Source organism: Clytia hemisphaerica, unplaced genomic scaffold, assembly GCF_902728285.1.
Source record: "Clytia hemisphaerica strain Z4C2 unplaced genomic scaffold, Clytia hemisphaerica genome assembly, whole genome shotgun sequence".
Classification (NCBI taxonomy): domain Eukaryota; kingdom Metazoa; phylum Cnidaria; class Hydrozoa; order Leptothecata; family Clytiidae; genus Clytia; species Clytia hemisphaerica.
This window is the reverse complement of record NW_027104196.1, coordinates 46,917-65,155: the sequence shown is the minus strand read 5'-3', so window position 1 is coordinate 65,155 and position 18,239 is coordinate 46,917. Positions and strand designations below refer to the sequence as shown.

Below are 18,239 nucleotides of genomic sequence, written 5' to 3'. Positions count from 1 at the left end.
GCATTTCATTTTGCCAGTATACATGTTCAAGAATTTTGAGGAAAATGCTGTGAAAGAGCTTATTTTATTTGGAAATAATTTGAACTGAATAATGACCACCAGCAGCAGTGAATTTGAAATTTTCTACTAATGACTTTAAAAAAGATTAAAAATAAAATGGAAGACACTCGAAACAATCCCGCGATGCATCGCTTTTTCAGAAAAGTCAAAATCTCTGATAAGGTCCATTAAAAAATAACGTGTCTGTTCTTCGCAGAATACCTCCTCAACAAATGTTACTGACCACAATCACCCAATATGCGATAGCGTATGTATGATCTTTTTCGTAAAAGCGTTTACTCAAATATACGTTGAACCGTGTAGCCAGTGTAGGTATAGACCTTTTTTCAAAGAGGCCACCCTGTTGAATAATTATGTAGTCCGGCAGAAAAACAATGATAAAACCATGCATAATTACTACAATATGCATGATACAGTAATCATGCATGGCTCTATCATTGTTTTTATGGCTGGACTACATAATTATTCAACAGGACGTCTTTTTTGAAAAAAGGTCTATTGACAACATGACAAAAAAATCATTGTTCGGCTGAATGTAAAGTTTAACCATGACATGACACTTTCCAATATATATTAAGTCTAAATGTTAAATTATAATTTCGAAATCCAAATGTTGCTTTAAATCTAAATCTGACAGTTATTTGGTTGTTTTTTGATCGTCGTGATCTTCATCTCAAGCCATAAAAATAGTTTTCAATGTGATCAATTGATGTAATAGGAATGGTTACTCCAATCAATCTTCACAAAAATGTGCCATGCAGTATGGATGCCACAAGGTAAACAACCATCTGTCAAACCATTTATCGAAAATTTCAGTTGACAACACAAAAAAAAAACAGCCACACACATTGTCACGTTGGTAGGACAGCTCTCCTCTCCCAGAGGAAGTGGTAAAATACCTCAAGAATGATACTCGAGTAAAATTTACAATAAGTGTGAACAGCAGCAACGTTATTTTAGAAGCAAAAGATGCCTTCCAGCTTAAAAAATCAGCAGGATCCTGCCTTGACAAAAATCGCCATCTTTGTTTCGCAAGTGTGCAAAAGTGAAAGTAGCAGCAACGACACAAAAACAAACATCTCGCACTTGATTGGATAGTCAAACTCGATATAATTTTAAAAACACTTTTATTTTATAAAATAAAGAAAAGTCTACTTTGCTCGGTGTTTTTTCGTGAGCCAAATCGGCAGCATTTCTCGAACATATACAAATTTACGTTCCGCGTAAGCAGATCTTGCCAAAGGATGCGGAACGCGCGTTTGAGCGCGCTGCGCGCGCTCAAACGCACGTTCCGCAAACATGATAAATTTTCGGTTCATTGTTAATCTTCTGAGCATACCGAGGGAACTAAAAATGCCTCCTGTTCGTTTCAAGATTGACAAGTACAGTGAAAGGTATTGCTATGGGAAGATGAGTTGCAAAACTGATTGATCCTGATTGATCGGAAACAGTTGCATACCATTATGTCAAAATGGCTGAAATTTGAGACCGGCAGGATGTTTTTTGTTTAATCTGAGTCCATTTGTCAAGTAAAAGCAATAACTAGCTAGTATTTGAAGTTTTCATCGACCTTGGCAGTACGCTTCTTTAATATAATAGATATCACTGGTTTAAATTACAGTTTAGTGGCGTTTCTCTGTTCTAAGGCGAGTCAAATTTAATTTGTTGTTTTACGGGCCAAGCTTGGAAAATTTTCTAGATTTTAATAAACGGGGGGGACCTAATTGCCGGGGGGGGGTTGGAAATTGTACTTCTGTAACCCAAAAATAAGGTAAAAACAGGCTAAAATCACGCTATTTAGAGCAAAATAAGGGACCTTCTCTTTGACAGCTGAAAATATTCTTCGAGATTAACAAGCGGGGGGGGGGGGGGGGGTCCTAATAAGGTCCGGGGGGGGGGGGTTGGAAAATTTTCGAAAAATTAACAAGCGGGGGGGGGGGGCCGTTTATTTGGAACCTAAGAGTACACGACGGGAAGGGACTCTAAAAGGTTAGAGACCTTAGACACTCTGTAGAAATCAACTTAAACTTGACCGCACCTTAATAATCCACAAAAAAATAAGTTCCTTGAAACTTCTTTATAAGTTAAACATGCAGTCTCGAAATCTAATAAAATACGAAAAATTAGTTTTTACATGTGAAAATTCACTCGCAAACCACAGCGTACACTCTTCGGTATTTACTTGTTGGACGATGGGCCAGAATATGGAATTTTAGCCTATAACCAACACTTGCCTCGTTAAAAAATTGCTTCCGAATTTCTTAAATAAAAACATGAACATATACAGTAAACGACTGGACATCCATCTCCTTTGTCTTTTTGTAGAAAAGGCTGCTAGCTTCGTTGCCGCCTCGTTAAAAGCATAAAATGAAACAATAGATTTTGATGATATACCACTTGGGAATACCTTGCTAACAACGTCAAAACTTCGACAAAAGTCTCTGTTGTTCTACTCTTCTCAAGTCGTTTATCTATATCATAACAAAGATAACAGAGGCAAAATCATCGTCAGCTTGTCAAAACTCCGACTAATATTTCTAAATTTTGACTTAAAAGTGTCTAATAATTTTAGAGAGTGTCACATTCTAATTTCGATATTCTTATGAAACAGGCTCTCAACTTTGGCAAGCTATTTTTTTTAAGTCATAAAAAAAATTATTGGAGTGACAAAAGGGATTCAAAAGTATACACGCAGTTGAAATTCTGCATTTTAGAGTTGAAAATGTCGATAGAATATATTGCAAACTTGTGAAAAAATTTGCAAATAATTTTTTTGTGCATTAGGAGTAATGTTCAAGCTCTATCAATCCTTTTACCTAAATAATTCAAAGAAATAAAATTATGACGGAATATTGTCGGATTTTTCATACCAATTTTGAAATACAGGCGGCAACGAAGCTCGCTTCAAAGAGACAATAAAAGATAGACGTCCAGTCGTTTATATGTTCATGATAAGAATAAGTGTAATATTAGAGATCTAAACAGATCTAAAGCGAAAAAAAGATCTCGAAATCGTTATCGAAATCAAAAGGCACACAAAGAGCACAAGAGAGCACAATATAAAACCTAAAACTTGTTTCAAAATAATGTTTTAAAAATTAAAAAAATTCTAGATAAGAACATGTTGCTTTATTATCAACAAAATATTATGATGAAAAAGTCCAACACTTGGAAAGCTCCCTGTTGAATGAAAAATGGTACGTAACTTTTTTGGAAGGAAGAAGACTCCACCAATATTTACACCGACCTTTGTTTAGAGTTTCATATTTTCCCGCACTTTTTGCTTTTCGATTTTTTCTTTTTGACAGGAGCTTCGTCCGACTGACTTTCGCTATGGCATTGATCGGAATGAGCTTCCTTGCGATGTTTCTTACGGTTTTTGCTCGGCGGCAAAGGCAGCTCATCTTGTTCACTGTGGGCACCAGCATCATCACTGTCAGAGAGTGGTCGGTCTTTGCGTGATTTCTTTTTCTTACGGCCATTTGTTGCAGTCAGAAATTTCTTCTTTTTATGAGACTTTCCATCTCGGTCGGCTTCTGTCAAACTATCAACCGATTGCGACCCATCCTCGGAACCACTCATTTCATCACTCAGTACTAACTGTTCGGAAAGCTGGCGCTTGCGTCTCTTATTTTTCTTCTTCCTTGAGGCTTTCCTGTTATGAGCAGCCTCGTCTTCGCTATCCATCTCATTATCCACTCTACTGGACTTTTTCTTCCGAATTTTTCTAGATGTGTTTTCAGAATGGATGTGAGCGGTGTCCAACTTGGCGCGTTTGTGGTCATCAATTTCTTGTTGCAGAAGTTTGATACGTTGTTCAGCCGCCTCTTCAGCAGCCGCCTCTGCATAGGCGGATTTCTCTTCTTCCACCACTAGAAGTGATCCTTCTTTTTCCGATGGTTTGTTTTGTTGACCATCGACGAAGGGCTTGTCCAACTCTGCATAAAAATCTACTTCCTCTTCCTCTTGAACACTTTCTTTGACATTGGCACAGCTGTCTTTCGGTATCAGATCGTCGTACAGTTCTGGTTGGCCTAATATCCCTGTTGCAAAGTTTTCATCTGCCTCGTTTTCACGTGGTGAGTAAGCAACACGATTGGACTCAGATGCTTCTTGTTCTTTTGAAGTAATAGTGCCTTGTTCTTCGGCCAAACGTGCTTCTGCATTTTTCTTTTCCAATAGCATGTTGATCCTCTCTTTGTAAGATGGCTTTTGGTCGGCCACTTTCGATTCGTTCGTTTTCCTTTCGATCGATTCGTCTGAACTACTCTTATCTCGATGGCGTTCGAATTTTCCTGCACGGTCTCGTGATGAGCGCCTTGGTGAGCGACGCTTCGATCGACTTCGACTACGACGGTACCTGTCTCGCGACCGCGATCTTCTCCTGTGACAGCGAGAGCGTGACCCAGATCTTCGATAACGCCCTCTCGACCTTGACCGTGATCTTCTTCTACGATCACGCGATCGTGATCTTTTTCTTTCGCGGGAATGAGATCGCCTACTTCGATCGCGCGACTTGCTACGAGAAGACTTTATTTTAGCGGAAGGTGATACTTTCTCATCTTGAGATTTTACAGGTTGTCCGTCTTCTTTGGGCTCATCAGTTTTGTCGTCCTTCTTTTCCTTCATGACTTTTACAACTTTTCCCTCGCAAGGTTCAGCTTTATCTGTCGTTTTCACAGTGGAGGTTGAGGGTTTACGAATAGGTGAAATTGAATATTTTCTTCTTCTTATGGGAGATCTTGAATATCTTGCACCGCGCGGTGAGCGACGTCTTGTTCGGTCCCTTGAACGAGAGCGACGCAAACGGTTTACGCTGTTATGGAATCTCCGACCTTCTTCTTTTTCTGGTTCTTCTTCCCTTTCTGGCGTTGGAGTTCGATATCTCTAAGAATAGAATGTTTGAAGATCGTTTAGACTTACCTAATGATTTCCAGTGATCTTTGAATACATATGCTTTGTCAAAATTGGTAAAAAAAAGTTTTACTAAATTAGAATTAGCTTTTTAGGATGAGCAGACTTTGTCGAAAGACAAAGGGAAGATATGTTACCATAATTCCACGACCACGAAGCTTCTTTCCAGACTTTGAAACCTGCAAAGAGAATTAGTTAAAATTAACGATGCTTTGCTAAACTAACGAAACATCGAACGGATCCAATTAAGGGTTGAAAAGAACACCAAACTTTTTGGGGAACGGAGAGAGTGGTTTATATCACAATTATAAGCCATTTGTATAGTCTTATCAGCCTTTCACCAAGTGATCTGAGATATAAACATAGTTAGAATTTAAACAGAATAATTCAAATTCGCCATCTTCATGGCTGATATTTTACAGACCTGTCCCGTACACTAGTCTACGACAAAATAGTCAATTATGTGACATCAATTGTCGAATACACCTTTTTCCGGTTAGCCGTTTCGTATAAACAGTCACCAAAATTTCGAGCAAACAAACCGCCATCCCATTGGCTAAAAGCAAAAACATAAACAAAAAAATGTGCAGAGTATGAGAAAAGTGTGCTTTCTGTGCTCTTACTCTGGACATTTTTTTTTATGTTTTTGCTTTTAGCCAATGAGATGGTTTGTTTACTCGACATTTTGGTGACTTTTTATACGAAGCAGCTAACCGTAGAAAGGTGTATTAAGTTGAAACTTTGCCATTCCGGAGCTGTAGAACGATTGGTCGCGTATCATTACTCAATTTGAGAGGGGAAGCTCTCAAATTGCCATATTCTGGGCGCTATCATTCCTTTTAGAATTGGGGTATAGATTTATTCAAAATTTTCATCCCCATCCACCAGAATGACAAAATGGTCTGTAAATTGCACGAGCCCTTCAGGTTGTAAAATTTCCTAACCCCCTCTGCATACTTTTTTAAAGGAACTTGGTGTGTGAAACTTGAGATCAAGCTATTAAAGTGAACAAAAAGTATAGAGGATTGACTTTAATGAAAATTTGTCAAACTGTAGAAGCAAGGTGTTAATTTATATCATAAGCAAACTGTAAAAATAATTGCTCAATAACTCTGAATCTGACATCTAAGATGTCAAAGTATTTCGTAAGCGTCCTATCAACAAGCCATTTAGAGGCAAGGTGTGATGAGGATGTCATTATAAATCTTGCAGATTTTTTCGTATTTCGCGGAATTGGGTGTCCATCCACGCCAATGGAAATTTAAAATATCTTCCACAAGTTACACAACCAATACAGGTTGGTAAAGTTGTTATTTTTTAAGAACATCAAGATTCCATTTATTTTACTTTATTATCTTTTTGTTCTTGAAAGTTTTTCCCCCCCATCGTGAAGCTTAAATGCCTTATCCCTTGGTAAATTTTGCTAAATTCAAGATTAAGTCTGCGAAAGCAGTCGGAGGCGACCCGAAGGCTCCTCTTTCGATAGCTATCTACCCGAAGGTAGGGGAGGGCGCCACTCTTTCTCCCTGGATTTCTCCACTTACCCTTGATCCTTCTCTTAGCTGCTGAGCATCAAGCAGAGAGGCATCAAGTACCATTTTGGGAAATCTTTGGTATGACCCGGCTGGGGGTTGAACCCACAACCTTGCGAACCGTAGCCGGATGCTCTACCACTGTACTACGGTCGCTACTACTATACCCCTAACCGTTTGGTTCGGACCTTTATTTCATACATCAAACTCAATGTTTACCAAGAAACTTTTTCTTTTCCTTGATGCGTATAACAATCGTAGAAGTCAACAAAAAAAAAACAAGCAAAAAAGGGCTATGAAAAAATTTCTCTACGTACGTACATTTTCAAAATCTGATGGTTCCAGCGGAAAGAGCATGAAATGTTGATAAAAATTGAGGTATAAAACATGCCTGGAAAATCTTCCTATCAAAAGTTATGGAGGTTAAAATTATAAATTGACCAAATTTCGTGTTTTATACATGAGTTCATAACAAAATTCATTGCTTTTTCCGATTCCGATGTTCAAATTGAATTAAAAGCTTTAAATCCTACAGAATACTAAAGCTTAGATTTTGAGCTTTACAAGGCAAATCAACGCAGCGTTCTCCCTTCGGGAGCACAGTGTACAACCAACTAATTTTTTTGGATGTTTTAAGCCTTCCTACGTTTTTTAGACCCAAGCATCAGATGGAACTTCAAATTTTGACATGGATTCATGTATAAAACACTAAATTTGGTCAACTAGTTCCGTTATTACGGGATTTTAGGTTTTGCCTGGAAAGGCTTTACGATGACGCCATCGCAAAACTTTAAACCTTCATAACTTTTGATAGGAAGATTTTGAAGGCATGTTTTATACCTCGATTTGGCCAGGTGGCCAGGTGGCAAAATTTGGTGTTACTGTTTAAAATTAAGTTTTAGACCCTCTAAGGATCATCTGTGCCAAATTTCATGCTTTAATCACCATCTGAAGTATTTTTGTGCTAACAGACCTCACTAACAGATGTCTCCGGAGAAGAATTCCCTGCTAGCAACAGATGATCAATCATTGAAATGAAAAGAGAACCAGGAATTACCTGAAGAACTTCAACCATGCAACCCAGAATCCAGTATTAAGTAAGTAACAAGTAAAATAGCCGATTTTAAGTTATTCCGTGACATTTTTTCATGTGACTTCTTCACGGAAAAAGGTATTTCATGGTGATGCTCAAAACTTTGCATAGTTTGATTGCCAAAAAATCATTATTTAAACCCTGCCAGAACTCTTAAAAATCGCCGGAACAACCGGAACCAGCGTAAAACGGGTTTTCTTAATTTCTTTTTAGATTACACTCGACAGATTCTCAAGATTTTTTTTTGCTCAGTTGAGCAAAATAGTTATTTCCCAAATGTAATGCAGTCCAATAATCTTATTAAAAAGTTATTTCTGGTTACAAAGAAATGTCCCGAAAAAGTGATCTTCGGGAATTCCTCGAGATTTTCTCATCAGTTTTCTGACGTTTTGTTTATTTGGAAATTAATCTTCTTTTCATTTGAACAGCCAGGTAGGTCCATAAAAGTATCACATGTTTATCGACATTATTAACTGTATTTTTTCTGGCATTATCCTTGTTTGTTTTTTACACGAACTTTTAGTAGGGAAAAAACAAATAGAAAGTTCCGGTTGCAAAATTGCAAAAGTTTTATTGACAATTGAATCATGCTTGATGGTGGCCTTGTTATCAATAAATTTTTTAATGAACAAGTGATACTTTTATGGACCTACCTGGTTATGCATTTAACACATATATAATTGTTATCTACGTGAGCATGAACGTTAAACAATCATTCAGAACAAAAATAGTGACGATTAATTAAAATTAGTCGTTTGTTGCTTATAAAAAAAACGTTTAGAAACCAAAATTTCATGCTGTTGAAATATTCTTTCATATTCAAGACTTCGTGAGCATAAAAAGACATCTATCTCATCAAAAAATTGAGTAATTTGGCTAAGAACATTGATGTATGCTTATTAATAGTGATTCTTATAGATAAAGATGCGTTCTTTGAGCTGAAAAGTTTTTTTACAAAAATCTGCTTGACCCATCTTTTACCTACTTTCATGCAAAAAATCAGAAAAAAAACAACGATCCAATATTTCACAAAGTCCAAAAAACCCTTTTTTTAGCCGTTTTTTGGCCCAAATTTGCCCAAAAACATTTTTTTTCGAAAATCGGGCTCAGTCACATTCGAGGGTTTATAGTTATGCATCTTTGCGCAAAAAATCATAAAGAATGAAAGAGCCAATCTCGAGAAAAGCTAATACCTAATATAATGTGCTTATAAAAAATATCGAATTTGGCTAGTTTTCCTATAAAAACACGACAAGCAACCAAAATTTCATGTCTAAACACACATATTCTTCAAAACTAAGCCCTCATGAGCAAAAAAAACTTCTATCTCATAAAGAAATTGAGTAATTAGACTAAGAACATTGATGTATGCTTATTAATAGTGATTCTTATAGATAAACATGCGTTTTTTAAGCCAATAAAATTTTTTTTACAAAAATCTGCTTGAGCCATCTTTTACCTATGATGGTACTCTACTTTCATGCAAAAAATCAAAAAAATTTAATGATCCAATTTTTCACAAAGTCCAAAAAACCCATTTTTTAGCCGTTTTTTGGCCCAAATTTGCCCAAAAACATTTTTTTTCGAAAATCGGGCTCAGTCACATTCGAGGGTTTATACTTTAATGGGATAAATTTTCGCGGGGATTAAATTTCGCGGTTGAGCTCATCCGCGAAATTTTAAGATTTCGCGGGGAATAATTTTCGCGGATGGCACTATTGGGTGTCAATATTTTCACGATTTTGTGACTTTCACTGTCAAATCATACATGTTGGTTGTTAAAATACACATTATTTGCGCCTCTTTGATGCAAGTAACCATTCGAAAAGTATTTATTTAATATATTTTGAGTTTTGTTTAGAAATATTTCGCGGATGGGCCTTTTTCAAATTTACAATGGGACTTATTTTCGCGGATGACACCCAAATCCGCGAAATCCGCGAAAATTAATCCCCGCGAAAATTTATCCCATTAAAGTAGTTATGCATCTTTGTGCAAAAAATCATAAAGAATGAAAGAGCCAATCTCGAGAAAAGCTAATTAAGAAATTGAGTAATTAGACTAAGAACATTGATGTATGCTTATTAATAGTGATTCTTATAGATAAACATGCGTTTTTTAAGCCAAATAAATTTTTTTGCAAAAATCTGCTTGAGCTATCTTTTACCTATGATGGTACCCTACTTTCATGCAAAAAATCAAAAAAAATTAATGATCCAATTTTTCAAAGTCCAAAAAACCCGTTTTTTAGCCGTTTTTTGGCCCAAATTTGCCCAAAAAATTTTTTTTTCGAAAATCGGGCTCCGTCACATTTTGGCCACCACTGTTTTGCACCTTTGTACCAAAAATCAAATCATTCCTATGATTCAATCTCGAGAAAAGCTGGTAACGAACGGACAGACGGACGGACGAACGGACAGAGGTGAATTTATAGGACCTTCACCCCACCGGGGTAGGTCCAAAAAACAAAGAAATATATAATGAAATAGCCCAATTCAAATCTGCAAAAACGGCATTTCCGGCATACTTCCGGCATTTTCAGCCCGAAAAACATAATTCTCAAAAATCCGAATCGGCCACACTTAGGGCATTGCTTATACACATCTTTGTGCAAAAATCGGGAAAAACGAATAATGAAATCTCGATATAATGGCAACAAACCGGTTTTGACGGCATATTTCCGGCATTTTTGACCGAAATTGTTTTTCTTCAAAAATCAGGCTCCGTCACATTTTAGGTATTGCCATTTTGCATCAGTGTGCAGTGTTCTCGGCTGCTCCGGCGAGTTCCAGTTACAAAAATCGGGTTCGGAAAGTTTGGGCTTCAGAAATCAGTTTTATTGTGCAAAAAATCAGAAACAACTAATGATGAAATCTCGAGAAAATGCCAAATTACAGGTTCTTCCGGCATATTTCCGGCATTTTCGGCCGGAAAAAAATATTTTTCGAAAATCAGGCTCTGCCACATTTTAGGTATTGTCATTTTGCATCAGTGTGCAAAATTTCATAAAAAAATATAAAGTACAGCACGAGAAATTCAAGAAATAAGGTCTTCCGGCGATTTTTATATAGTTCCGGCTTCAAAAATCAATTTTATTGAAAATTGAAACATGCTTGATGGTGGGCATTGCTATCAATAATGTTATTGAATGAAAAAACAAAGAAATATCAGGAAAAAAATCTGTAAATCGAACAAGCCAATCCTGAGAAAAGCTTGTATCAGACGGACAGACAAAAGGACACAGGTTAATTTAAAGGATCTCCGGGGTAGGTCCAAAAAACTCAACAACTTCGTTAAGTCTATTGCTTCCGAAAAAAGATACACCCACAAATGCCTGGTGGGAGATATGAACTTTCCAACGGTAAACTGGGAGGAAAGTAAAGAAGGCGCATTCAGGGAATCATTGTTCTACCAATATGACAATGTTGATGAAACCACCAGGATGTTGGGGTATTGATTACCCATTATTGATAGACCTCATACTCACATTAGCAATCAAATTAGCGATCTTAAGTATTTCATGTTTTATAAAATATCCCATCATGGACCATCACTTCAGGATTGCTCCCAAAGGGATAGAGAATGGTGTATTTCAAGTATGCCCCATTGGGAAAAGTAATCACAGTATATTCACCTTTACGATATGTACGAAACGGCTGATTACAAAAGGATGAGACGCCATCTTGATGATAAGGAATGGTCTACAAACACGATCAACGAAATGAGCCTTAAACCAGTAGAGGAGATGTGGCAAATTTTTAAATCTAAACTACTTGCACTATAAACCTTTTCATTCCATTAAAAAAAAGGATTCTCAGAGCTGGAAAGACAAGGCGAGATACTTCTCAAAAAGAGCTTAGTATTGAAATAGACCACAAACGACAACTTCATACTCTGGTTAAGATCGAAAAGTCCTGAAGAGAAAGTTAGGGATCGAACCAACCAACATAATAACTCAAACACAAAAGATGCTAGGGTATTCTGGTCACACGTCCGAAGTAAGCCAAAATCTGCAAGTGGGTCTCCTCTCTACTCGAATCGTCTGTTGATAAATCATCTTTAGGGCATGGGGATCATAAAAAGACATCCTAAAAACATCCTTTAAAATCAGTTTTGTAGCGTCTTCACAAAGAGCCGTCAGGAGAACTGCCTGATTTCCAACCTTGCACCGAAAGTATAATTGTCCATAATAAACGAACTGGATGGCAATAAATCCTTTGGTTCAATGAAATGAAATGCAATTAAAAACGCTGAAAGAATTAATGACTACAGGTGTATGTACCGCAACAGGGTGTCTACGGATTTTTTTCTCGGGATTTTAGGTTTTTTGGCAAAAATTTTGGCGCTTTTTAGTTTTTTTGATACTCAGTTGACATGGCTCCCTACAGTGGTTTTTTTTTTTTTTCAGAGTGGCAGGCGAAAGAAAAATAGAGGACGGCAATAAAATTTATTCGCTTTTGGTGGGCGGGAAATCATTTCCACAGTTAAATTCTTATCTCCCTCTCGAGAACAATACCACAAAAAGAGTTTTTGACTCCAGCTCTCTAGTCTTTCAACTGTAGAAAAGTACGAAATAGAAGCAAAAACCAAATGTTTACAGTGACCGATGAGGCGCTGACGACAGAAAATTTTGATTTTGACTCTTTCAAATGGCTAAAAAATGTCTTGTTTTTGATTGTTTTTTTCTACAAAAATCAATTGGCAAAAGAGCTATTTTAAGAAAATTATTTATTGATGAACGGCCCTGAAGCGATTTGAAAATTGGGGAAGAGTGGATTTCTTAGGGCTCAGGCAAACTGAAAATAAGCGATAAAAACTCAGCTAATGATAAAAGAATATGTTGCATTCGTTGCGACTGAATATGGAAGAGGTGAATATGGAATTCTCTAAATGTTATAAAGGTTTAGCGCCGCGGGCGGTTTTTTGGAAATTTCCTCATGACAAACAGTTTAGGAACGCACTTACTTATTCTTACTTTTTGAATGTCTGGATAAATTTTCGAGACCGGCAAATTCATTTTTTAAGAGTAAAGAGTATTGCACCGGCAAAATTTGACGAATTTTTTCATAAGTTTGCTATATATCTTATAAACATTTTCAACGCTAAAATTCAGAATTTCAACTGAGTGTTTACTTTTGTATCACTTTTTTTTATGACTTGAAAAATAGTGAGCCAAAGTTGAGAGCCTGTGTCTTACGAATATCATAATTTGAACCCAAAAAACTATCTGAATAGACGATATCGGCTTTCCGAATCCTCCCCGAATGATTACCCATGATGCATTGCATTGAAAGTCAATATCGTCCGTGGATTATTTTGCGCAATGCATCATGGGTAATCATTACGGGGAGAATTCGAAAGCCGATATCGTCTATTATTCCATACTTTTGAGACAAAATTTAGAAATATTAGTCGGCTGATATAGGTAAAAGACTTGTGAAGAGTAGAACAACAGAGACTTTTGTCCAAGTTTTGATGTCGTTAGCAAAGTATTCCCAAGAGGTATATCATCAAAATTTATTGCTCATTTTATGTTTTTAAGAGGAGGCAACGAAGCGATACAGGCACTTTATATTTTCATGATAATAACCAACATAATATAGTATACGGTAATGAATGAAAAAATCTAGCACTCAAACTCAAAACTAATCTAAACCTATAAGTAAGAGTTACTTCAGCCACTGCCCTATTGAAAAATTGTATGACAAAAAGGATGAATAGGAAGAAGTGCTTTTCAAGGTTTTTCAACGATTTTTCAAGGTTTTCAAGGTTTTTCCCAGAAAATTGATAGTTTTCAAGTTTCAAGGTTTCAAGGTCCCGTAGAAACCCTGCGCAAAATACAGGTGTTTTTCACGATGTCTGTAATTTTCTCGTGAGCTTTGAAGAGTTTGTATAACTCCCTCGTGAAATATTTTCTTCCTGCATAGTCTTTTGGTTTGCAGCTTGCCTGTTTTTTGTACAAAGTCGGAGTCGGATTTTGGACTGACGGTATGTGCGGGCTAAAAATTGGCGTTCAAAATCGCACCCTTACAGTGCAGTGCCAGTGGTTTTTCGCGAAAAATACACCCTTACAGTGCATTTTTTGCCAAGTTGAATACTCTTACAGTGTAGTCTAGCTTTTTTCCCTGAAGTGATTGAAACGGGTCAAACAAAGATTTCGTTTGTGAATTTAGGTTTGAAAGGGATCCAATACGTACTTGATCCAATATTTGAAAAGAATTAGGTAAAGGGGATTGAATCCCTTAAAAAACTTTGACTGGACAGTTTCATTTTTAAAAATTCGTACCCTTACAGTGAAGGTGGCAAAAAACCCACCCTTACAGTGCATTTCGGATGCCTTGAAAAACACACCCTTAGTGCCCGTACATACCCATCAGTCATTTTGCTTGGCTGCCCCCCCCCCGGGTTCGAAGTGTTTATTTTTTATAAGAAAACTATAATCTTGATTTTTTAGTTTAATGGAATCACAACTACACTCTAAGTCTTTCGAAACCTGCAAAGGTTTGCATCTAAATATACTTCAGTTGACCTAGATTGCTTTGTACAAATATTACTGATTGAAGTGTCCCGTTATTACCCCCAAATGGGAAAAATGCTGGGGTAAAAATGGGACACTGTCACTAATTTTGTTGAAAGTCCTTTAAGGTATGTGTACACCTTTTTCCGATTTTTTGTCAAAAAATTTATTTCAGTCAAAGTGGAAGAAAAGTTACTGGATTTCATTTTGGTAAAATCGCGATCTTAAAATCTTTTTTTGATCCAGAGTTATAAACCATTTAAATTTCAAAACAAAGTTCGTCTTATGATGGATTATTTACTCAAATAATTGTCTCTTTCGGAAACAACAAAGACAAAAGAGAGAATTCAGCTGATGTTTATTCTCACCTCTATTGATAGTAATATTTTTGACACATTTCACTGATTACTCAAATAAACAACAATCATCTCGTTAAAAATTTCAAATTGATGTAGAAAAAAACGAAATTTTACCACACCATACTACTTTTAACGAAGTTAAAGTCACCCATAGCATTTAGATATCGACTTCATTCTTTTTTTACGAGATTCCCAAAAGATCAAACTAAAAAGTGTCTTAGGATTTTATTTCTAACCGAGTTGTTTTTCCTCAATTTACAGATAACTGAAAAAATCACATTAAAATTTACTTTTTTATCGATATTTTTACAGAATTTAGGATTTAAAGAGCTAAAGTCAATTCAAAAAAAATCCCAAGACGCTTTTTTAGTTCAATCTTTTGGGAACGTAGTATCGAAATTATTTTTTCAAAATTCAAAAGCTATAGGTGACTTTAACTTCTTTGAAGTAGGTAAGGTTAAAATTCTTCAGATTTTAATTATATGCTACCCAGTTTTTTAAATTCAGCTGAAACTTTTACCATTAGAAAGAGAATATTATTGGCTTTCAGAAAATATATACTTTTGATATATAAAAATTTGTTGTTCTAAAGATATGATCAATTAAAGAGAATGTGTCAAGAAAGGTGAACACATACCTTAAATGATAGTACTTGGGTTTGAAGTCATCAAGATGCAAAACCTCAAATATCATGATCTTTTGGAAAGGTATCTGGATTTTTCAATAACATATTATGCCTGTCCCATACTTTCCCCGAGGGTGTCCCGTAATTACCCTAGATGACTATACTTGGCAATCTTTGGAGCGGCTGGGTCTCAAAGGAGTCACTATTGGGCGCTGCCATTCGTGTGGGTGAAAAAAATGCAAAAAAAAAAAATTGAGCAAGCTAAAGGTATCATGGAAGTGAATGACCAAGAACCACAATCAAGTGTGATTGCACATGATGTTTTTGTTGCTTCACAAAGGATATAATTAAGAAAGGGGTCCGCACAATATTGGCAAAAGAAATATGAGATGGCACAGGAAATCATTCGAGAAGCCAGCGAGAAATCCTTTAAGCTTGAAGAAATTCCCGGTCTTTTACCTATTGCAAAGGTGAAGCCCAAAAAGAAATGTGGAGAACTTGAGAGTGACACAAATTTGTGGTTCAATGATTGTAGGTTGTGGAAAGTTTAAAGAAGAAAAGGGAGGAGAAAGCTTTAACCGAAAAGTGAAAGGAAGAGGCAGCAAAGAGAGTGTTTTTGTAAATGTAAGGAGATATGTGTGTGCATGCAATCAAAGTGGGAAGCTGCCAGCTTGAAAAAATGTTCAAACTGCTGCGATATCCTATGCTCTGTATAGATGATTCTTGGAGCTGCAAAATCATTCAGCCGATAACAAGGAGACTAAAAGTAAACTAATTCACGATGATTCGAGTGATTCGAGTGAGAATGATGGTGAAAGTGATGATGATTTCCTTGAAGATGATGAAGATGGAGATGAGAACGATGAAGACGAAAGGAAGTAATTACAGTGAGCAAAGTCTGGTCGTCATTCAGTTGGCTTGTCAAAGAGGATGACCTTTTTTGGGAAATGGTTTGCTGGTAATAATGACCCACGCAAAAAAATTGACCTACGCAAAAAATTTGACCCTCGCAAAATTTTTGACCCACGCAAAAAATATTTTGACCCACGCAAAAAAATGACGCACGCACCCACGCAACCCACGCAATTAAGCAGACTTGTATAATTTATATTTAAAAAGTTTATATTTTAAAGTTTGTTCAATGTAGACTTCGTTCTCAAAGTGTTAGATATTATGCAATAGTTATCACACGGTACAGAGTACAATATGGGGTATTTTTGAGTTCAAGGAAAAAACAGAACTCTGAACGAGAAAAATATATCCAATATGTATTGTACGAGTGAAAGTGTGACAGCTGTTTTATCGTCAACTTGAAAAATATTGACAAACTTTCTCTCTCCACAACTTTTTGTGATTAGCGAGGGAAAAGAAAACATTTCTGGGAATAATTTCGGTAAAACATACAACAAGAAAGTTCATAATACGATCCCCACTTACCAGACCCCTTTTTTGAACGCGGTCTTGTATTTATACGGTACAATATGAAATACAGCATTTATGTACGTATTTTTAGCCAATCAGATTGCTTATATTTTTCATGTTGATGATAAGTACCCCATAATACGTGTTATTCTATCAATTTATTCAGGTCAATTTACGCCTATATTCGGAGTTTTCAAGTTAGTTTACTCCCTCAAAACAACTTATTTTGGCAAACATGACCCCTGACCATCATTGTTCTAGCTTAAGTGCGAACTTATTCTCAAAATTGAGTTTTTTCTCAGAATTTTAAAATTTAGAGGGAGTTAAATACTTTAGTAATACCTGCATTGTTTACAATTGAAAAATATGATTCATTTCAGCAAATTTAGAAACAAATTAGTATATGTAAGTAATTTTCTTCAAAAATAACAGCCAAAATTAAAAAACATGCATTATGCTGCGGTACTGTTGTATTCTGCGGTACATAAACCTATCACTGCCGTTGTTGATAAAAGAGACATAGGTGAAAGGTTCCCTACCGGAGGACTGGAAGTAATTCCAATATATAAGGACACAGGAGCAGATTCTGGAAATAAACTAGCAAACGCTCCACAGTAACTTTTATCATTCCTTGATAAATCAGAGGGTGTTAAAGTTAAACAAAACAAAACTGAGCGTCCAAATTTTCGTTAAATTCCCCCGTGAAATCCCCCCCCATAATGAACGGTTGGGTTTGTGTTTAGAAACGTTTTAAAACTTGGGCTGAAAATTTGCGAACAAAGTATGCAGGTGTACTGGGTGAGTTTTTGCCACCTGCCACCTAGAGATCATCTTGCCATTCTGGTGGTTATGGATGAAATAAATCTCGACCCAAATTCTATATTTCAATCAAAAATTCACAACGATAATCACAGGAAAAAGTCATCAGATCCTACGGGTGGGAAAACCCCATTTCCAGCGCTGGAAATTTTAAAAATTATTTGTTCCGCGTAATTTTTCTCAAGCTGCAAAGTGGAATTTTTTAAGCCGGAGGATTCGCAAAATCCCACTGCGGACTTTTTTCAAAAAATATTTTAGTCTGAAGATTTAGACGTGTAATATTGAAATAAACCCTTCTTAAGAGAAGAAGCACATCACGCTAGTGTGAAACGTAATTTCCCCCCATCGGAATTTCCCTGCAATAAAATTCGGGTACAAATTTGAATCTTTAGGATTTCCGATTTCACACCCTGGACTTTATCTAAAATATTTTGATACATCGATACATCGGTATCACACTGCGGAAACCCCTTTAGAGTCTTTTTGATATATCTTAGATTTGAATTTCAAATAAACACTTAGCAACTATATAGTCGACGAAAACTTACACTACAAAACTCTAAAAACACAGAATGTCAAGACAGACAAAGGAAAAAAAAACATTAGTTCCACGGTGTGTGCGATTATAGGGGTGAAAGTCAAATTAATGGGTGGAAAGTCATTAATAGGGGGGGAAGTCAATTAAGTGGGAAGTGCATTAATAGGGTGGGAAAGTACAATTAATAGGGTGGGAAAGTACAATATAAAGGGTGGGAAAGTACAATTAAATACCCATACTTGTACTAATCATGCGTAAAAAAAAAGCACAAGTGAAAATTGGGTCAAAACTGTTCAGATTGTATGCAAATCATTAACATTATAAGAGTGTATTCGATCAGTGTGTAACACAACGCTAAAG

General features: G+C 36.3%; 1 protein-coding gene across 2 annotated transcripts in view; it reads right to left on the bottom strand.

The window, feature by feature from the left end:
- Nucleotides 1-3,120: 3,120 nt before the first annotated feature.
- LOC136815188 (peptidyl-prolyl cis-trans isomerase G-like) overlaps nucleotides 3,121-18,239 on the bottom strand; it is a 46,383-nt gene continuing 31,264 nt past the window's right edge. For both annotated transcript variants that reach the window (XM_067071638.1, XM_067071637.1), the window contains exons 10-11: nucleotides 5,112-5,153; nucleotides 3,121-4,947 (exon numbers count right to left, since the gene is read on the bottom strand). In XM_067071638.1, coding sequence (XP_066927739.1) covers nucleotides 3,322-4,947; nucleotides 5,112-5,153 — 1,668 coding nt within the window. In that variant the 3' untranslated portion in view covers nucleotides 3,121-3,321. The remainder of the gene's footprint in view (nucleotides 4,948-5,111; nucleotides 5,154-18,239) is intronic.